Genomic DNA, 21,538 nt, shown 5'->3' on the forward strand with positions numbered 1-21,538 from the left:
CAGGGGACGGGACGCTGCGCGCGGCAGGTTCGAAGCGCGGGCGCGGCCGGAGGGCTGAGGCTGCTGCGGTGGCGGCGGCGTGGGGCGAGAGGCGGCGGCGGCCGCGGTCCGGCCCGGTCCTCTCGGCTTCCGGCGGCGGCGCCATGGACGAGGCCGTGGGCGACCTGAAGCAGGCGCTGCCCTGCGTGGCCGAGGCGCCGACCGTCCATGTGGAGGTCCACCAGCGGAGCGGCAGGTGAGCCGGGCCCCGAGCCGACCGCGGCGCAACCCCGACCTGACAACACCCGACCTCGACCCGCTCCCCCGAGCCTGACCCCGACCAGATCCTGCCCTGACAGGAGCCGACTCCGATCCCGAGGCGGACTCCGGCCCGGCCCCGGCCCCGGCCCCAGCCGAGCCCGGGAACGCCGGGCTCTGGGACGGCCGGTCGCAGGAGTTCCGAGTCTGGGGAAACGGCCCTGACCCCGCACCCTCGCCCGCAGTCCCGACCCCCGGCGAACCCTGTCTGGCCTCGGTGGGCGGGGAGGGGCCGGGGCGCCGGGGGTGCCGGTGACGGGCGAGGGGCGCCTGCGGGCGGCGGGGGGGGGTGGTTCTCTAGGGGCAGCCGAAGGGCCTGCGAGGTCTGGGAAGTAGCGGGCAGGGGGCTGAAGGGGGACCGCAGCTCACGGCCTCGTTGCCCGCCGCCGCAGCTTGGGGCTTCCAGTCTCCGTTAATCACAGCCCTGTCACTGCGCCTGCGCTTTGCGGGCTTCACGGTGGGCCTCGCGTTGTCCAGCACAGCTCCAGCGTAGTGACTGACCTCCAGGAGCCCAGGATGGCACCGACTCTTGCCGTCGCCCCTTCTCCGGATGGGGACCTGGGGCACAGAGCCCTTGGGCGGCTTCCCCAGGTCACGAGGAGTCCGCGCAGGTCTGCTCCCCAGGCAGGCCCTCCTGCCTGCCCTCTTCACTGCTGCCCTTTTCCCTGTTCCCCCTGTTTTTTTTTTTTTTTTAAATCACTTACTGTTAAAATGTTGGTGTTTAACTCAGACCTGATTTACACGTTTTGTTTGCTTTCCTAGCACTGCAAAAAAAGAAGATCTAAAGCTGAGTGTTAGAAAGCTCCTCAACAGGCATAATATCGTGTTTGGCGATTACGCGTGGACTGAGTTTGATGAGCCTTTTCTGACCAGAAATGTGCAGTCTGTGTCCATCGTTGACACGGAATTAAAGGCTAAAAATCCACAGGTAACTTACTAATTCTCAGTGGCCCTGTGAACGTGCACTTGCTGTTTTGAGAGGGTGTTGTGTAGATTTATTTGATGTTTCCTTCTCATCGCAGCCCATTGATTTGAGCACGTGCACCATTGCACTTCACATCTTCCAGCTGAATGAAGATGGCCCCAGCAGTGAAAATCTGGAGGAAGAGACAGAAAATATAATTGCAGCAAACCATTGGGTGCTGCCTGCAGGTACCTGTGACAGTAACAGTAGGCAGAGCATGCCGAGAATGGGAGGTCGGAGGATGGCACGCGCCTTGGGCTTGTCAAGGAGATTTTGTCCGCTGTGTAGAATTTTAGAATGTTTTATCTGTTATGAAATAGAAAGTATATCACGACAGAGAAAGGTAGAAATTTCCAGTTTGAACCTATTTGGATGGATCCCTCAAAGACAGTGCTAATTGAGAATTACACTGGTGCTCTTCTCTCCTGCCCAATTGGTGAGTCTTGCTGGACCACTCCTTTCTCCTGCCTTCTCGATGCTCCTCTGTGAACTTTGCCGATGGGGTCTAGCAGGCAGAATCCTGCTTCTAATCCGGGTTAGGCTTGATGTCCTAACGACTGGAATAGACCTGCCGCTCAGCCCTGCCGGAATGTCGGCTCGTGGGGAGAGTGGTGGGTTCAGGGTCTGTGTTGTGTCCGAGCACAGGTCCACAAAGACAGGTGTACAGAATAATATGACAAAGAGGTTAATTACCTACTCAAAGCCACGTGCGACTGCCATTTATTCAACATCTTTAATTTTAAGAACAACTTTAAAAGTCTGGCTTCCCGGTAACCAGAATTTTAGCTTACCGCGTGTGGAGCAGTGGAGGGCATCAGCGGCTCAGGGCAGACCAAACCAGTAGGTGCAAGGCTTCCTTTCCTAAAATTAGGTTTTTGTTTTATTCTCTCAGCTGAATTCCATGGGCTTTGGGACAGCCTGGTGTATGATGTGGAAGTCAAATCTCACGTGAGTTGTGCATTTTTCCCAAAAGACCCCATTATTTGAAGTAGAATCATGATTGTGTCACTCTCTAGCACTCCTTAACTCAGATGGGCTTTTGTGAACACTGCTTACCAGCAGCCCATGTCCTGGATTTCTGTCCTGTGGGATTGCTCCTGAGTGGAGCTGCCCTCCGGGGAGTTCCCCTTGGGAGAAGGGGGAGTGTTGGGAGGGTGAAGACCACTTGCACTGGGTGTCACGCTTGGTGTGACCAAGCACGTGCACAGGGTCACTCCGTGGGCTGAGGAGGCAGTGCCGAGGGGCAGACTGAGCAGGTGGGCAGGTCTGAGCAGGTTCCAACGTGTCTGAACCCCCTTCAAGGGGAAGAGTCCTTCTGCACGCCAGGGGGACACTAGGGGTCTGTCCCCACCACCCCTCATCACCCCAGGCTCCTCTAGGCCGCCACAGTGGACCGCAGAGCCCCGGCTCTTGTTCTTTCAGTGAATGGGCCGTGTGCTGGTCCACTGCTGTGTCCCAGAGGAAGGAGCTCACTCTTACTTGGCGTGTCCCTCAGTTGTTTTGTGTGTCGTTGGCATTTTAAATAAAAGTGATCTTCGTGTTCACCTTTTATTCTTAAAACAGTAACAGCCAGCGCTTGTCCTCTTATATCTCAAGTTACCGTCTGAGTTGAAAGCCTGTAGGTGTCTGGCAAGCGTCTGGCCATGGCAGTCTCTGAAGACTCCCGTCGCTCTGCTCGTTTAGGGCACATTCAGCGGAACCTTCGCCTTGCCAGGGACTTTATCTGTATTTTTCCTTTCTCCACTCAGCTCCTTGACTATGTGATGACAACTTTACTGTTTTCAGACAAGAAGGTCGACAGCAATCTCATCACCTGGAATCGGGTGGTGCTGCTTCATGGTAAAGCATTACAGCTTTGTTTGACGAGATAAACTGCGTGAAACCAGGCTTCTACTCGTGCCTTTGTCCTCCTGCGAGGAGTTGCAGCTGCTTTTTTCTGCTGGGGCCAGAGTTGTCCTAGAGCGTCCTCCTCTGTGAAGCCAGTCGGGCTCACGCTCGCGGGGCTTTGGTTACTTGACCCTTTGTTTGGCAGCCACCTGGTTATGCCTTGTGACTTTTTATACTATTATTAAACTTTTCAAATACCTGCCTCATTTTCCGATCGGTTATGGACTCCTCAGGATAGCAGTTGCCTTGTGTTTCTTCATAGTATCCTTAGAGCTTCCCTTGATGGGTAATGAACTGCAAACGCCACACTTTACAGGACTCTGGCTAGTTCTTGGAGGAGAATGCTGGGTTTTCTTTCTTAATGTCCCTGGAGAGAAAAGAATCGAGAGAAAACCCCAATTACAGTGAAGTAGGAACTATAATTAAAAGGGTAATTAGCCTCTTTATACAATAAAGATTGTAGGCTTGTATACAACTTTAAGAAATCAATGTCTTTTAAATAGCATGTATTCTGGCAGATTGTCTTAATACCAGGGTCAGACTAGGCAATCGAGAGGTGTTTTAATTAGTGCAGTACAGTACTTCCATTTAGAATTGGTTGTATATTTACTCTTAAACTATGGAAAATGCAGAAAATCAGAGTTGAATGTGTCAGCATTTTCTCTTGGATGGGTTCATGCTTCCACATCAGTTACCTCAGAGTTCCTGCAAAACACTGTGCTAAGTGACACACACTCAGGACACAAGCCCTCGCCTTACCGCTCTCCCTGTGTAGCGTGGCGTTCGGGCCCACGTCCAGGTAACGAGTGAAAGATGGTGGTTCCGTGGGCTTCAGAAAGAGCAAACGTCAGTGCCTTCAGGGTCCTGATGGTTACCAGGAAAGGTGTGTTTGACCTTTGAAAGGTGGATTTTCATAATCAGTGGATTTCATAGAGGACGTGTGGGGACGAGGAGGATGTCAGTGTAGATGTGGACAAACGTGGAGCGGACTGTGGGCCAGGAGGCATACTTGGTGATGTTTTCTAGCATTTACACCGCTAGCAGATTTCTTTGTAAGTTCATAAGCGGTACTTGTGGTAATAACATTCGTAGCACTGACGTCTGTTTGTTATCTTATATCCTGTGGATAATGCAACTACTGTTGTTTAACAAATTTGTTATAGCACTGACTTAAAAACATAATTTGCTTGCATTTTGTTACAGGTCCTCCAGGAACTGGAAAAACATCCCTGTGTAAAGCTTTAGCCCAGAAATTAACCATCAGACTCTCAAGCAGGTAACTTCGGTAATTTGAGAGAGGAGAGCCACAGAAGTGGGTTTGCTGGGTTTTCAATTATAACAACGGAAACTGTTTTTATTTTTAAATCATTTTACATGAATAGTAGGTCTCTGTCTTTCAATGTAAATTAACGAATTCCTCTGTACTCAGCGTTGTCTTGAGTTATGATTCCAGTCTTTTTAAACGTGTTGAGACTTGCTTTATGACCAGCACGTGGTCTCTCCTGGTGACTGTCGCCCCACGTGCACTTAGGACGTGTTTCTGCTCTCGTTGGGTCGACGGTTCCATGTGTGTTAGCTCAGGACGCTTGATGTCCATGCTGGCTGATCATCTGTCTGCTGTTCTGTCGCTTCCTGGGAGGACTGTCCAAGCCTAGCGCTGGGTTTGTCTGTTCCTCCTTGAGTTTTGGCAGTTTTGGGGTTTATGGTTTTATCACACTTAGGGAATATTTGGCTGTTACCTTTTCCACTAGTTCCCCTGCGCTCGGCGTTTGTTTACATGTTAGACTGCCTGATGTCCCATAGGCCGCTGATGTGCTCTTCTGGTGTTTTCAGGTTTTTAAAATTTTCTGTCTGTGTTTCATTTTGGATAGTTTTCTGCAGTAGACGATCTGTTTTTAATTCTGTTCAGTGAAATTTTTGTTTCTGATAGTGTATTTTTCTTTGGAGATTCTGTTTGGTTCCTTTTATACTTGCATTTCTTGTCCCATTGTGCTCTTGGTAAATCCTGGGGTAAGTATATGATAGCTGTCTTATGCTCTGTCTACCAAGTCCATTGTCATTATCATCTGGGTCTGGTTACGGGACACATGTTTCTGCTTCTTGGCGTGTCAGGTAATTTTTGATTGAATGTGGACGTTATGATTTCAAGCATCTGGATTCTGTGGTCTGTCTTTAATGACTGCTGGGTTTTGTTCTGGCAGGCGTTTGTGTACTTGTCTTTGGTGTGATCCTTTTTGAGGTCTCTTTTTAAGCTTTGTTCGAGAGGGGTCTTGATGTGGTCTAGGCTTAACGCTCAGGTGGGGCCCTTCTCGGGTCTCAGTTGAGCCCCTGGATGAGCAGCGAGTACTCTGCACCTTGGCTGTTGGGGCCTTGAACACTCCCGGCCTGTGAGCGCCAGGGTTTCCCTACTCACACACACCACATATCCAGGAAAGACTCCAGGGCCCCGTGATGGTTTCTGGAGCTTTATTCCTGTGTATCCCCCTCCTCTCTGGAACCCTGCTCTGTAGCCTCCAGACACCTCAGGCTCCTTGAACTCTGGCCTCTGTCTCCTCGACTCGCCTGATGGCCACTCTTCTTGGGTCCCCCCCACGGTCGCTGTTGGAAGGTGCTCCAGGCAGGAAGTCAGGGCGGTCGCGCTCGCCCCATTGCCCTCCTCTCGGGTCACCGTCCTCCAGAGCTGTCGTCCAGTGCCTGTCACAGACGTTGTTTCATCTGTTCTGACTGGTTTTCTAGTTGGTTAAGGCAGAAGGTGAATATGATCCCTGTTGATCCAGTATGACCAGAAGAGGAAATCCTGTGAGATTTACTTTTAAATCTATTTTGTTTTCAAAAATGTGTTATAAGTAGGGAAATTGCTTTATTTCAACCCTTTTTTTTATGTCTAGTAATTTGGCCTTGGTCTTTACATAGTGAAATGCATCTGTGTTTTGAAGACCTCTTAAGGGCAGTTTCCTAAGCCACCAGAGGGGGAGGTGTTATTACAAGAAATGTAACTTTTCCAGTACAAAGATCTGGAAATCTGTACTTATTTTGTGGCAAAAAGAAGCCTTAGCAAGTCTTTTTCGCCCACTTCACTTAATATTCAAAATGCTTTATGATTAATTTTGTTTAATAGTCAACCCGATCTGTATTCATTAGGTTGTCTGTCTCCCCCTTCTCCTGTTTTGTTAAACAGAATTAGTAAATGGTCTTTTTCAACTGGAAAATTAATGATACTTTTTAAAAGTAATTCTTTTTTTCTGTGGACTTTTGACATGAAAGAAACTGTGAGGAGGACCGGGGAGTTAGCTTTTCTCGGGCCTGTTTCCTGTTCGATTTTAGTCAGAACTGAGTGCATCCAGATCTCTTACCACCTCCTTGGTGGATGGAGTGTTAGTGCTGGACTTCAGTCGGTATGTGTTCAGGTTCCCTTTTGAGCTTTCCAGGGCTCTAGGTTTGCAGGAAGTGATTTTGTGCTGGAAAACAAATTGTCACATTCTTTACGGTTTTGTGGAAGGAGGAAAAAATGTTCTGCTCTGGCCAAAAAATTTTTCATGCTTGTGTTTTGATTTGTTTGCTGTGTTAGTGCAGGTAATGCTTTTTCAATATGGAAGTGTAAATTATAAGTAGATTAAAAATGAGAGGGATTTTATTCTTGCTTTAATTCAAATGAAGATACTGTTCAGTTCGAGAAACTTAATTTGCTCCATCTAGAACTATTGACGGTGATGCATCTTGTTAGATTTTTCGTAATTTTTAGTATATAGCTTGCGAGGTCGCTCGGTCGTGTGTCAGTGGCTGTAATGATTTAACAAAGTAGCCATTCTCAACCTGCTGGGCATTTGAGAGATGTTGCATTAATGAGGTAGAGGCGGCTGCCGCTGCGGACTGATTTGTAACAATTGCTGTGACTCTTTTTTCCCGTCTTAGGTACCGGTATGGCCAGTTAATCGAAATAAACAGCCACAGCCTGTTCTCTAAGTGGTTTTCAGAAGTAAGTGTTAGTACGAATTCCAGTTCTCTCGATTGTCAGCCATGCAGTTGAAAAGTTGTCTGGTAGATTAGGCCAACTTTCTCCTCCAAAAGCTTTAGGAGAGAAAGAGGTGAAATGGGAAAGTGAACAAGGGGCTGACTTTGCGGTCAGAGAAAACTTCCAGAGCTCAGCAGTAACTTGGAAATAGTCTGACGCCTCTGCCCGTCACATCCAGACCTCTGACTGGGTGGGACAGGAAGTTCAGTGTAACGTTAAGAGGGAGGGGTCTGCCTTCTAACGGGGCGGCACCCCTCAGCGGAGCATGCACTTGGGGCTTGAGCCTCATTCACCGTCTGTGAACTGAGGGACTCCAGCCAGGTGATGTCACAGGTGCCCCTCACCTCTGAAAGGCTCTGCCGCGGGCACCTGTGTCAGGAGGTCCCCCTGGTGGGTGGTGAGTGGGGACAGGGAGTGCCCATAAGGGGTGCACCGGGCCGGTTTGCACGCGAAACCCAGGCTGTCCTGGTCGTGAGGACAACTGGGAAGGGAAAGGAGGGAAGACAGGGGGGCCAAGGTGCGAGTCACCTGAGCTGTGCATGCATCCCTGGCCCACGAAGCCAGGAGGGAGGGCATCTGGGTTCTCTGCAGACCTGGCTTCTCTGGTTCAGGGAGTTTTCCGAGGGGCCGTCAGGAGACGGTGGGCTTGTGCGGCCACCTGGGGTCAGAGCAAAGCCAGGTGGGGACAGTGGGCACGTGTGCACCAGGCAGCTTGATGAGTGCAAGTGGGTAATAAAGAGTGTTTTGCTTCCAGAGTGGCAAGCTGGTAACTAGGATGTTCCAGAAGATTCAGGACTTAATTGATGACAAAGATGCTCTGGTGTTTGTGTTGATTGACGAGGTACGTGTGTTCAGACTTTAAACCTGTGACTGGGGGAGGCTCGAGACTGAGGGGCCTCGTAAATCGCTGGGGCGGGTCCAGCCCCCGCAGGCTCCGTGCCCTGCAGTCCTTGCCCCACGGGCACCCCTTTCATCAGGCCCACGGTGCGGGTGCGCGTGCCCACACCTGCGTCTGCCCAGCTGAGAGCGTCCCGTTGCTCCGTCCCTACAGGTGGAGAGCCTAACGGCCGCCCGCAATGCCTGCAGGGCGGGTGCCGAGCCTTCGGATGCCATCCGCGTAGTCAACGCCGTGTTGACGCAAATCGATCAGATCAAAAGGTAACGCTATGCACAGCGGGCTTGCGTGAGAAGCACGGACACCGCCCAGCCTTACTCCCAGCTTTTCTAGCTAAGAACGCATCTGGCACTGAGCGTGGGCTCTGTCTTCTCCACATTTGAGGCAGCTTGTACTAAATGCATGTTTTAGAAATTAAGTATGTTTTCTTTATTAAAGTATTAAAAATGCAAAACAAACCTTGGGTGTGGGGAGGATGTGTGCCCTGCAGAGAAGCAAAATGTAGTGTCTGAGTTAGTGCCAGCAGGACCTGGCGGTGGCGGTCGTTGACGGGCCGGCTCCGGGCGGGTGGGGCGCCCGCGGCTCGCCCTCCGCGGGGCCGGGTTTCGCGTGTCCGCGGTCCAGCCTCGCACTCCAGGCCTGCGGCCAGTGTGCCCAAAGCCGATCCAGCTCTAGGGGGCGACTCCTGACGCACGAGAAGCCCCGTCTGCTCTGTGCGCTGGTTCTCCCGTTGCCCTCCACGTGCCGCGCTCAGAAGTGGGTCTGCTGAGTGGAGCGCCGTGAGCTACGCTGTGCTGTGTCAGACTCGACCCTGGCCGTCACGGTGTTCTTCACAGCGGAGAACATCTGCATTGTCTGTTGGGGTCAGCTGCAGGCCTCCCTTGCTTCTTCTGCAAGCGAACTTTGTGTGAGGTGTAGACCCTCTTGTCTCTGCCTCCTCACCCCACACCCCCGCTCTTCGGTCTGGTTTCTCCCCCTGCCACTGCCCCCTCGTCCACCCCAGCGCTTCGTGCGGAACCGTCCGCGGCATTCAGCCCCCGGGGGCCCCTCCCTCTCTCCGCTCTCCTGACCGCTCAGTTTCTGCTGCCAGCGTCGCCCCGGCATCTCTGGGTGGGAGGAGGGGCCTGCACTCCCGCCCTGCTCACGGTTCTGGTGGGCGAGCCTCCATCGAAGACCTGTACGTCCACACAGTCCCCGGCCCTCGTTCGGCCCAGAAACCCCAACTCCCTGCGGTTCCCATTGCACTGATGGCCTTGCTGCGCACCCACTGCTCAAGGCAGAAGATGGGCCCCCGGACCACCCCCGTCACTCCGGGAGGAGTGGAGACTGGGGCTCTGGTGTGTCTCTCACCCCGCTCACCTCACGCTGCCTCTGTGCGGGTCTGACCGTTTGTGAAAAGCCCGAGCCCCGGACGAGGGGGTCCCAGCGGCGTGTGTGCACCCTCCGCGCAGCCTGGGCTCACCAGCCTCCTGGCCCGTGTGCCCGCCCCGCCCCGGGCTCACCCTGCTCACCCTGCAGAGGGCTGTGTACCTGTGCATGGCCGTGCCCAGGCAGGCGGGAGTGTAGGTGCTGTGGGGCTCGGGGGCACACGCAGAGGTGAGGGGTTCGCCGTGGGTGGAAGGCAGGGGGATGTCAAGCAGGGGCCCGGGAGAGCTTTCCGGGAGGCAGGGGAGTGACCAGGGCACGGCCCGGGGAGGGTCTGCTGTGTTGCAGCCAGGAGAACCTGGCAGGAGTTGGGGGTCAGGCAGGAGCTTCGGAAGGCCTCGCGGGCAGGTGTGCGGAGGGGGAGTGTAGCCGGCTGAAGGGCGCTGGCTGAATGCCCGGGACCTTGGTGGCCGTCTGTCCTGACGCTCCTCGTGTCGGGTCAGGTGTGGTCGAGTCCCTACGGCATGGGGTGACCGGTCCTCACCTCTCTGTCCGCAGGCACTCCAACGTGGTGATCCTGACCACTTCCAACATCACGGAGAGGATCGACGTGGCCTTCGTGGACAGAGCTGACATCAGGCAGTACATTGGGCCGCCCTCCGCAGCAGCCATTTTCAGAATCTACCTCTCCTGCCTGGAAGAACTGATGAGGGTACCTTGGTTTTTTTCTCTCTCTCCTAATCAGTAGATTTCTTATGTTTTCTTAACTCGCTGACGTAGCCTAATACATCTGGTTCCAATGTAGAATGAGGTCTCTCAACCTGACATCAATCATCTCCTGAGATTGAAAGTTACAATTGTTGGGGACTTCCCTGGTGGTCCAGTGGTTAAGGCTCCGTGTTTCCACTGCATGGGGTGAGGGTTCGATCCCTGGTCGGGGAGCTAAAATCCCACGGGCCACGTGGTGAGGCCAAAAAAAAAAAAAAAAAAAGCTACAGTTGTTGTATCTGCAGGTTGAGCGAATAGAATAGTCGAAACCACAGCCACTGGTCCAGTATTTTGCTGATCATCGTGGTGGTTTGATCTGCTGATCTGCAAGGTGCCGAGTGAGTCGGGGTGTGGGCCTGTCCCGGACCTCACGGCCTTTGCAAGTAACCTGCTCTCTGGGCCTCGATTTCCTCCCCTGAGAGAGGAAGAACCGTAGTGGTCCTGGTTCACAGGGAGGTCACCAGACTGGAGGTCGTAGTTCACAGGGAGGTCGTCGGCTGCAGTGTTGGCGGCCCCAGGTCCTACCGTCAGCGCGAGCACAGCGGCAGCGAGCGCATTCATGTTCACAGTCTGCCTCTCGCGAGTCGGTCTCAGGGCCTGCGTGTGCCCGTGGGCGGTAACCGAGCCAGCCAGCAAATGGGGATGTATACAGCGATCGCCAGGCTGGCATCCTTGTAACCGGCTGGGGGATGGGACCGCTGCCTGCACCACGGAGTGGGGGCCCCAGCGTCCTCACAAGGGTGACCCAGCCTCTGGCGGGGATGGGAGCTGGTCTCCGCCCCGGGTGCGCTGTCCCGGCGCGCGGGCCCTCCTGCTTTCCCGCGCCTTGGGGGGCGGGGTGGGGCGTGGGGCTTTGACGTGGTACCGCCGTTTAGGAGCCTGCGTGGTGGGGATCCTGCTGGAGGCCCCCGGGTGCCTTCCCAGGGTGCCGCGTCGTGCTGTGCTGCGAGTCCGGGGGCTGCCCTGAGGTTTCGCCAGGCGTTCAGACGTTTTCTGGGAGCCGAGTGCCTGGAGCAGGTGTCGTTTCTTAGACGGTTTATGGGAAATGAAGACATTCCGATGTGGCGGAGGTTTGGCCGGCCCTGAAGGCTGTCGATGAAGGACTGTGGCCCCGCGCTGTCAGGAGCCCGCTGGACGGCTCAGGTCCCTGGGGGGTCTGCGGAGGCCGCAGGGAGCCTGAGGGAGTGTCACGCAGTCAGGTGGGAAGGTCAGAACACACCCAGCACAGACCCTGTTGCTTAGTTTTACCTACGACCCCCACCAGCCTTCCCAAATGTGCAGCCAGACCTCTCCTTTCTCCTCTCGTGGCTCCTGAATCGGACGGTGTGGCAGCGTCAGCGTGGCAGCCTGACAGTTTAGCGCAGGTGCTTGGGAAGGAGCGTCCCACGTGCAGACACGTGGTCTGGGAGGTGAACTCTAGGACCCGGGTCCATGGTCAGTTAGAGGCTGTCTGTCATTCCACCAAATGAGAGTCTTGATTTTAAAGCAGTGAACAGAGACCCTCCTTGAAAGGCTGGCCAAGTCCGGCTCCAGGGCCCAACTCTGTCCGTTGTGGGGTGTGATGCATGGTCGAAACTGAATACCGGGCTGGATGCAACACCTCTGAGTTCCTCCCCACCTGACACGTGCTGAGGACATGCTTTGCCCACAGGAGCAGAAGGGGCTGAGCCGCTGTGGCTTCTGAGACATGTTTTGCTGTCTGTATTCTTGCCTTTGTTAGAAGCAGCGGGGCTGTGTGAGAGAGCTGCTTCCTGGGGCCCGTGCAGGTCCAACGGCCCTACTTGGATTTCTGAGATGTGACGTGGAGTGTGTCTGCCGTCTAAGTGCTGTCCCCGTTGCTGACCCTCCCTCTGTCCCCGCAGTGTCAGATCATATACCCTCGCCAGCAGCTGCTGACCCTCCGCGAGCTGGAGATGATCGGCTTCATTGAAAACAACGTGTCTAAGTTGAGCCTCCTTCTGAGTGAAATTTCAAGGTGAGCACTGACCTCACTTTTGTAACCAAGAGAAGCCCGTTTGCTTTGGGATTGGCGGGGAGGGCGTCGTAACTGCCTGCGGCAGCCGGGGTGGTAGTTTGGGGTCAGACGGCAGGGGCTTGATCCCAAGGCATCGCACACGCGCCAGAAGCCCCCCAGCCTCCCCGACCCTGGGCTCCTGGGCAGGAGGGTGGAGGGCAGCTGCCCTCCTGCCTCCTAGACGTGACAGTGGACCGTGAACAAAGTGCTGCCCTTGTATCTGGAAAGACGTTCAGATTAAGGCTCTCTTTGACGCATTACTGATTCCTTAAGCAGTATCTGTTAAACTTTTACAAATTGGCAAGAAAATAAAATGGACGCTTTTGCTTTGATAAGCAAACAGTTAAACAATTAAACAATTACGGCGCTAGGCTTGGTGCTTTGGGAAATAAAGGAAAGCGGTCCAGCTGCCTGGGCACCGAGGGACACGTAACACGTGAGCATCGAGAATCGTGGGCAACGCCTGCTCAAGGCCCAGGCTGGTAGCGCTTTCAAGTTCTCAGATGGCCTTGGTGATCAAGGGAAGCTGGGAAATGGAGCAGAGCCCTGAAGGACCGTTAGAATTTGCATAAACTGGAGAGAAATCAGGAAGGCTGCGGGCGCCCTTAGGTGGGCTGCGCTGCAGACACCAGCTGGTGGCGCTGGCGGGGCCTGGCGGGGGGGGGAGTCGCTACCGGTTGGAGAGATTTAGTTAAAGTGGCTGAGGTGGGACAGAGGAGAGCAGTTCAGAGACTTGGGCAAAAATTCACTAAGACGTGAACCAGCCCGGTTCCCGGGGGAGCCCTTGGTGCCAGCCGTGTGCCCACCTCACTGTGCTCCTTGCGAGGCTGTGGGTGGCGTCAGGACCCTGTCCTGGCCCCCCTCGAGGGGCTCTGGGGGAGGGACGTGCAGGGTCTAGTCCGGAAACATGCAGCGGTCCGTGTGGAGTTGACGCCCTGAGTGTGGTTACGTTCACAGGAAGAGTGAGGGCCTCAGCGGCCGTGTCCTGAGAAAACTCCCCTTTCTGGCTCACGCTCTGTACATCCAGGTGAGTCCCCGGCCGAGCTCCGCCTCCGGGCCCTGTTCCGCCGCCGCCCGCTCTGTCCAGCAGGGTGCGGCCTCGCTGAGAGTCCCACTTGCCACCATTGGGGTCTCTGCCTCATTTCACGTTTCTAAAGCGACGGGCTCCTGGGGCAGTGGGAGGAGGTGGCCGTGTGTCTGCTCACCCCTCGCTGGCACGTCGAGCGCTCACGTGCAGGCCCTCCCTGCCTCCTCGGAGGTGCTTGTGCCCTGGGGGGGGGGGGGTGTCGGGCGCTGCCGGGTGGCCCCTCCGAGGACGAGAACCCGCACGATGCCGTCTGTCTTTCCAGGCCCCCAGCATCACCATCGAGGGCTTCCTCCAGGCCCTGTCTCTGGCCGTGGACAAGCAGTTTGAGGACAGGAAGAAGCTCTCGTCGTGCGTGTGACCTGGCGCCCCCGTCTGCGTTCTCGGTGAGCGCACAGCAGGGAGGCGACAGGCTTCTCTCACAGCAGCGCCCGCCCGGCAATCTCCGAGCCCGTGGCTGAGCCTTGCCGGCCAGAAACCCACAGACCAGTGGTGTTCAAGAAGCGTGTTATATTTACGTACTTTTAAACGCGTGTTAGAAGACAAACAACCTGTCGTTTTCTCTGTTTTAAAAGACGATCATCTGAGCTCTGTGTCTCTTTGTAGAGAACCGTCTAGATGTCCTTATTCTAGCCTGGCTCCAGTTGATTGGGCCCAAAATGCTGACAAGTTTTGTTTAAAAAAGATGACTAATGTAAGTTTTATAGAAGCGAAGCAGAAACTACATTGCCTTAAATAAGAATGTAATCATAGCATTAAAAGAGAAGTACACATCCCTCAAGGCAAGGCAGCATTTGCTTCCTGCTGCGAGCTTGTTTGGTTTAGTGCAGACATTTCGGAGACTGATGACTAGGAAAAACCTGTTCCTATGTTAACAGAAGTCGAGAAGGAAATTCTAGGGCAGGTGCTCTTCTCAGTAAGCAGACAGGCTGCACTTGCGGGGCAGGAGCAGCTGGCGCGGGGCGAGCCTCCCTGGTGCCCAGTGCAGGCCGGCGTTCCGGGGACGCTTCACGTCAGTCACGGCTCAGATGCAGGTTGATGTTAACAGGTGTAAAATACATTGGCCAATGATGGATGTATTCCACAGAATATCGTGTTTGTTGCTTTCATCTCATACTAAAATAAATTTCATATTAGTGTTTCGTATACATTTTTAAAAGAACACGTTACCTTTTGTCACAGAACTTCTTAAGTATTAAAATTGTTTTTCCAAACTTTTCTCATTTTGATTCTCTTATCACTCTCAAATGCTTTGAGTTTTATTTTAAAATTACTCACGCGATCACTTGACTTTTAGCCTGTTTTACGCCTTGAGGTGAAGGTGCATCGTCTGCAGGTGGCTGTGCAGCCCGGGGAGGCCTGGGGTCAGGGCTGGGCTGGGGGTGGGAGGACCCGAGTTTCCGCCCCGGGGCCGTCGGCCGTGCTTGGCTCCGGGTCAGATCCAGGACCAGAGTGACTGCGGCCCTGGGGCCGGGCCTGGCTCTGTGGTCTCCTCAAGACCCTGAAATAGGGTGAAAGTGGCGTCTGTGGGCCCTGGGGTCAGAAGACGGGAGGGGTGCTCCACGCTCCAGGGCTGCTACTGAAGTGCCCAGCGTCCAGGTGTCCAGGTGGGAGGAGAGGGGAGCCCGGGGCCGGGCCGGTGCAGAGGCATAGACAGATGAGCGCGGGGGCAGCGGGGGAGGGAAGCCCCGAGAGGGGCGGCGGGGCCTGTGACACGGGTCTGAGTGGGCTCCGCCGGGCCGTTTCCCAGGACGTGGGTACGTCTGACGCCGCCGCCTCTGGGCACCAGGGGGCAGCGCTGCTCCGCGGGACGGACAGCAGGGGCTCCGGGTTCAGCCAGGGCCCCGGGGCGGGGCGAGAGTGGTCAGCAGAGACGGCCAGCCTTGCCCCGCGCTCCTGTTCAGGCGCTCTGGCCTCCTCCCCCGCCGCCATGTGTGCCCGTGCCCACGGGACATCGGCACCTGCGTGCCAGCCAGGTGGGGGCGGGAACACGGATGCTCCGCGCCCGTCCTGCCTCCTCAGGCCCCAGCTCACGCGGGGGGGGGCGGGCCGGGCCCCCCAGGCAGAGGGCGCAGACCCCGGGCGCCTCACCGGGCACAGGCTGTCGTGGGCACGTCCTGGGCCGCGGCCAACAGCCCGAGACGCGAGTGGCCGGGCCCTGGGGCCAGGGTGGGTCCGCGCGGCCCACCCCGTGGGGACAGGTTCCTGTGCGGCGCCGGTGAGGCTGCAGAGCGCTGGCCCCGGGAGGCCCGCCGGACACGGCGCCCGCTGGCCAGGCCTCTCCTGAGCCCCCGGCCCGACCCCTCAGCCGGAGGGGCGCCCTGCGGGAGAGGACGCGGACACGGGGCCGGACGGAGCAGAACTTCCCGGGCAGGATGACCTGGAGCACGAGGCGACGGGGATGGCGAGGGCGATTCTCACGGTCACACCACCGAGGAGCCAGGCGCTGAGCCGAGGGCGCCGGGGCCGCAGCCCCTCCACCCGGCTTGGAGGTGGCACCCGGCAGAAAGGCCCCAGGAGCAAGCTGACCTGCCCCTCCCGAGCCTGGAGGCCCTTCTGTGGAGGCCGTGGTTCCAGGCCAAGGGCCCGTGACTCCAGCGAAGCGGTGCCCCAGGGTGGCGGCTCCTGTCACCATGGCAACGCGGCGGCAGCCTCTCTCCGTGGGCTGAAGTGTCCTTTGTGATGGGGAGGTGGGTTTCCATCCCCTGAGTTCTGATTTCCGACTCTAACTTCCTCCCTCGACCATCTGCTTACTGTTCAGGACAGGAAATATTTTGTTCTCAGTCACCTTATATCATTCAGAACTGGAACCTTCTTTCTCTCTCACCTGAGCTGTCACTTACGGATGGAAACCTTTATTCTCTATCATCTCCAGATTTATCTATTCTGACCGGAAACCTTCTCTTTCTCTAACGTGAGTTAGCCTTTGTTCCTGAACGCTTCTTTGTTTATAATCTGGGTTCGCATTTGTTATTGGAAACCTTCCTCCTCTATCAATCACCTCAGTTAGAATTCACGACAAGACAGTTTCTTCCCCTGCCACCCGAGTCATTATTACTGACTGGAAACCTTCTTCATTATCACTTGCGTCATCATCTGTGACTGCAAACCTTCTTCCTCTGTCCCCCGACGTCGTTCACAACGCGAAGGCGCTTTTCTCTTTCAGAGAATCATCATTTCTCAGGGGAATCCTTTCTTTCTGTATCACCTGGGCTGTCTGTGGCTGCCTTCTCAGTCTCTCGATGTGCCTCTGTGACAAGCGGTCTTCTGTCTGGACCACCTGAGTTACGATTTATGATCAGGAAACTTCTTTCTGCGTCACCTGACTTGGGTTTTATGACTGGAAAGGTTTTTGTCGCCTGAGTGACCATTTATGACTAGAAACTTCGCCCTGTGTCACGGTAGTTACCACTTAGGGCTGGAGACCGTATTTATCTGTCTCCTGATTTAGCATTTGTGACTGGAGGTCATCTCTTTCTACCCCCGGTGTTGTCACTTATGACTGGAAACCGTCTTTCACCATCACCTGAGCTATCATTCCTGACTGGAAACTTTTCTTTTTTACTAGTTTTGAGCAGCAACCTTCAGTTTTGCCCCCTGAGTTGCCATTTGTGACTGTTATCCTTCTTCCTCTGGCCCCCGAACCCTCATTTACGACAGGACGTCTTCTGTCCTGTCACCTGAGTCATCACATAAGGGTGGAACATTTCCTTCTCTGTGACCCTGTTACCTTCGTGACGGACAGTCTTCTTTTTCTGTGATCTGAGTTATCGTTTGTGACGGAAACCTCTTTTTTTTTATGCTGTTGGTTACCATTTACGACTGGAAACCTTCTTTCTCTATTGCCTGGTTATCATTCATGACTGAAGATTTTTCTCCCCTGATTGATCATTTATGACTGAAAAGTCTTCTTTCTCCATAATTTATGACTGGTACCTTGTCTCTTTATCACCTGACATCATTCAGGCCTGGAAACCTTCCTTCTCTCTCACCTGAGTTATCATTTATGAGTGAAACCTTTTTTCTCTGTCACCTGAACTATCACTAATTATTGGAAACCTTTCTTTTTCTGTCTTATTTATGACTAGAAACCTTTTCTCTATCGCCTTAGTTCTCTATTTTGACTAGGAACCTTCTTTCTGTATCACCTGAATGATTATTTATGACTGGAAACCTTTCTTTCTCTATAAAAGTCTTCATTTGTGACTCAAAACCTTCTTCTCTAGCTTATGAATTATTACTATAACTGGAAGTGTTCTTTCCCTATCACCTGAGTTACAATTTTTGACTGAAAACATTTCATTTTCTCTCACCTGAGTTTCTCTATCACCTGACTTATTATTTACAACTGGAAACACTCTTTCTCTATCATATGATTTATCTTTTATGACTTGAATCATTCTTTCTCTATATCACCTGAGTAGTAAATTATAATGGAAACCTTTGTCTGTCTCATACTAGTTACCATTTATGACTGGAAATCTCCTTTCTCCATTTCCTGAATTATCATTTATGACAAATTTTTTCGCTTTCGCCCAAGTTATCACTTATGGCTGGAAAACCTTCCTTTCCATCATCAGATTTATCCTTTATGGGTAGGAACTCTCTCCATATCACCTGGTATCACCATCTTTCTCTGTCGTGTGTTTTCTCCTTCATGACTGGAGTTTTCCCTTCTCTGTCACTTCACTTATTGTTTATGACACGAAACCTCCTCCCCTGTCTCCTGAGTTACCATGTAAGACTGGAAAACTTCTTTCTTTTTGACCTTAGTTTTCATTTATGAGTGGAATTCTTTTTCAATCTCTTGATTATCATTTACGATGGAAACATTTTTTTTTTCTGTGACCATGGTTGTTATTTATGACTAGATACTCCTTAGTTGTAAGCATCTCTTTAGTTACAATTTATGACTGCAACTTTTCCCTCAAACATCTGAATGATCATTTCTGAAGTAATATTTTCTTTCTCTATCATCTTGGGTATAATTTATGACTTCAAACCTTACTTCCCTATCTACCGAGTACTTATTTTTGACTGGACGCTTTCATTCTCTAACACCTGAGTTATCATTAATGACTGGAAACCTTCTTTCTCTACACCTGCCTTATCAGTTCTGACCGAAAACATGTTGCCCTGGGATCATGTTCCCCTGTGATCAGGTTCCCCTGCACTACGTTCCCCTGTGATTTAGTTCCCCTGCACTACGTTCCCCTGTGATTTAGTTCCCCTGTAACTATGTCCTCCTGTGATTATGTTCCCCTGTAACTATGTCCCCCTGTGATTATGTTCCCCTGTAACTATGTCCCCCTGTGATTATGTTCCCCTGTAACTATGTCCCCCTGTGATTATGTTCCCCTGTAACTATGTCCCCCTGTGATTATGTTCCCCTGTAACTGTGTCCCCCTGTGATTTAGTTCCCCTGTGATTATGTTCCCCTGGGACTGTGATCCCCCGAACTATGTTCCCCTGTTTGTCCGGTTCCACCACGTTTCTCCATGAGGCTGTGAGGCTGGTGCTGGGATGCAGTTGGGCAGGTGTCCCTGGCTCTGGGCTGTGCTGCTCTGCGTGGGCTCTGAGCATCCCCTCTGCCCTCGTCGGGTGGCCTGAACCCCAAAGGCTCTCTTCACATCACCAGCACTTTTGCTGTTTGGGTAGGTGCCAGGCCTACCACCATCCTGCTCCGATTTCTCTGAGGACGTTTATTATGTGCTTTTTAAGTTCACCATCCAGCTGTCCCACCTCATCTGCCTCTGTGGGCCACGTGGCATGTCCTTTGCTTTATCAGGGCCACCCTCCTTGGTTGTGCCCCCAGCTGTCCACATGGGGCTGGCAGGGATGGGCCGACATCCCCTGCAGGCTCGGCTCCTGGTGCCCACTGCCAGCTGCTCAGAGGGGTCATGTCGGACGTGGGGACAAAGTGCGGGGGGGGAGGTCTGGCGTCGTGCTGGCCCCCAGGCCCCACGGGGAGGCGAGGGCAGGACCCTCGGACGCCCCGGCCCAGGGTGGCCCCTGTGTCTCCCTCCCGTCCCCCACTCCTGGCAAACCTAGTGCAGTGGGCGTGATGGAGCTGGCAGGGGGAAGCCTGGATAACATATTAAACGTATCTAGCGGAGGAATATGTGGCTTTTGAGCTGAAATAACCCGTCTGAGGCTGCCGGCCGGAAAGAGCCGGAGCTGGGCTTGGATCCTGGGGAGCTGCCCCTTGGGGAGAGGAGAGGACAATCAGGCCCCCCGGACCCCTCCCTGGGTTCATCTCTGAGAGAGAAGCTTTCTTCCTCTCTTTCGTCATTTTTGACCCCCTGAGTCCAAGTCCTGGGGTTGCGTGTGTCCCGGGGTTGGTAGTGTGGCGGAGACCGAGGCTGCTTCTCAGGCACCCCTGCCGCTCGCCTCCCGTCCAGGCCCTGTGAGGCGGCCATGCTCACTGCAGGCCCCGCTGTGCACACAGACTCTGGGGCGGGCGCTGCGGCCAGGGTGACTCGTCGCCACCCCCCTTAAGCTCACAACAGCTCCAAAGGCATCTCAGCTCCTCCAACAGCCTGGTGGGGGGGACGCACCAGCGGCTCCGCATGGGCCTCTCATGGCGGAAGGTCCGGAGTGGGAACCAGATTCTCTCTGGGCAGAGACCTCAGCACCTCATCTCTATCCAGTGCTTTTCAGACTTTAAAAAATCCACGAGGATTCCCTGCTGGCGCAGTGGTTAAGAATCCACCTGCCAGTGCAGGGGACACAGGTTCGAGCCCTGGTCCAGGAAGATCCCACATGCCACGGAGCAGCTGAGCCTGTGCGCCACAACTACTGAGCCTGCGAGCCACAACTACTGAGCCCACACGCCACAGCTACTGAAGCCCGTGCACCTAGAGCCCGTGCTCCGCAACAAGAGAAGCCACCGCAATGAGAAGCCTGCACACGGCAACGAAGAGTAGCCCCTGCTCACCGCAACTAGAGAAAGCCCGCGCGCAGCGACAAAGACCCAACGCGGCCAAAAAGAAAATCCACGAAACTTCTTCAAGAGAAGTCATACCTGGAAGCCCCATCTGTGCATGAAATGAAGCAAAGCTTCCCTGGCTCGTGGAGCAGGGGGAGCTGGGCCCTGCACGGGCACTGTGCCCCCACTGCGGGCCTTCCCGGGGTGGCCCCTCTGCACTGCGTCTGCGGCCCGGCCCCCCTGCAAACCACTCCCCTGGAAGGACAAATTCCTTCTCTGGCTCTGGGTGGGCGATAAGAAGGCAGGGCTGGGAGGGGAACTGGTTCCAGGAAAACCATTCAGTGGTCGGCTTCCTGGAGAGGCCGGCATCTGAGCTCTCGGGAGCTTTGCAATTCTTGCATCACGTCAAGGGGAAAACAGAGGCGGTTTGGGATTGCTGGGTCCTCGGCCCCGTGCCCTGGTTCCCCCGGGCAGGCGGGAGAGTTGCTAAGGCTCAGCCACTGAGACCCCAGGCCCCAGGATCCACTGGCAGAGGCTCTCCTGAAGAGCTGCAGAGAAGTACCTGAGCTTCACAGGGAGTTCAGGCTGCTGAACTGGGGGGTCCCAGGGGCCACCGACTCAGCCAGGCGGGAACCCTCTGAAAGGGGGCGAGGTCAGAGGATGGCTGTGCCACAGGAACGAGAAACCTCTGTGCCAGGGACAGCCGCCATGTAGGCCCACAAGGACCCGGAGTGACAGTGACCTGCCCCGGGGCAGGGGTCACGTCCCATGGCCGCGCTAGGCCCAAGGGGTGGGACCAGCCAGCCCGCCCAGGTTAGAGGCTCACAGGGACCCGCTTCCTGCCGGGGTGCAGGAGGGCTGGGCAGCTTTGCCCACCGCAAAGGAGGGTGGGGCAGAGGAGGAGAAATGCCCGTCCAGAGGCGGCTTGGTGAGCGTGGGAGCCGGACGGGCCAGCTGTGTGGAGCTGGCCTTTCCTGCGGGTTATTGGACACGCTTCCCTCTGCCTGCCTCTCTGTTGAAGGGGCTGAGGACTGGCCGGCGTCCCACTGGTCACACGTGTGGTGTCGCCAGCGGCCTCATTTTCTTCTCTCTTGGTCTCCAGCCAGGAGAAAGGCCCTGGATGGGACCCGGCCGGAGCCTGAGGTCTGCAGGGCAGTTGGTCCAGCCCCGAGTCGACCTAGTACACTCTGAAGTGACCTGAGGTTTGTAATAATTGTGGCAGTGGAATTCTTCCTGAGGGGTCACTGGGAGTCCAGTCGTGGGGACGGAAAGACTCCGGGGTCCTCCGTGTGTCAGGAACATGTCCTGAACACCTCAGGTCCTG

General features: G+C 54.6%; 1 protein-coding gene across 2 annotated transcripts; it reads left to right on the plus strand.

The window, feature by feature from the left end:
- The first annotated feature begins 3 nt into the window (after positions 1-3).
- On the plus strand, positions 4-14,492 carry TRIP13 (thyroid hormone receptor interactor 13). Of its 2 annotated transcripts, XM_059919199.1 has the most exons (14): positions 4-235; positions 690-908; positions 1,060-1,225; positions 1,320-1,449; positions 2,154-2,209; positions 3,010-3,100; positions 4,352-4,424; positions 7,061-7,124; positions 7,915-8,001; positions 8,212-8,318; positions 9,979-10,132; positions 12,051-12,163; positions 13,160-13,229; positions 13,552-14,492. In XM_059919199.1, the coding sequence occupies exons 1-14, from the start codon at positions 144-146 to the stop codon at positions 13,645-13,647; spliced, it is 1,518 nt and encodes a 505-aa protein (XP_059775182.1). In that variant the 5' UTR covers positions 4-143; the 3' UTR covers positions 13,648-14,492. The 2 variants fall into 2 exon arrangements, with proteins under 2 accessions (XP_059775182.1, XP_059775183.1); XM_059919200.1 differs by lacking the exon at positions 690-908.
- The last annotated feature ends 7,046 nt before the right edge of the window (positions 14,493-21,538 follow it).

The sequence above is a fragment of the Balaenoptera ricei genome, chromosome 3 (genome assembly GCF_028023285.1).
Source record: "Balaenoptera ricei isolate mBalRic1 chromosome 3, mBalRic1.hap2, whole genome shotgun sequence".
Taxonomy (NCBI): Eukaryota; Metazoa; Chordata; class Mammalia; order Artiodactyla; family Balaenopteridae; genus Balaenoptera; species Balaenoptera ricei.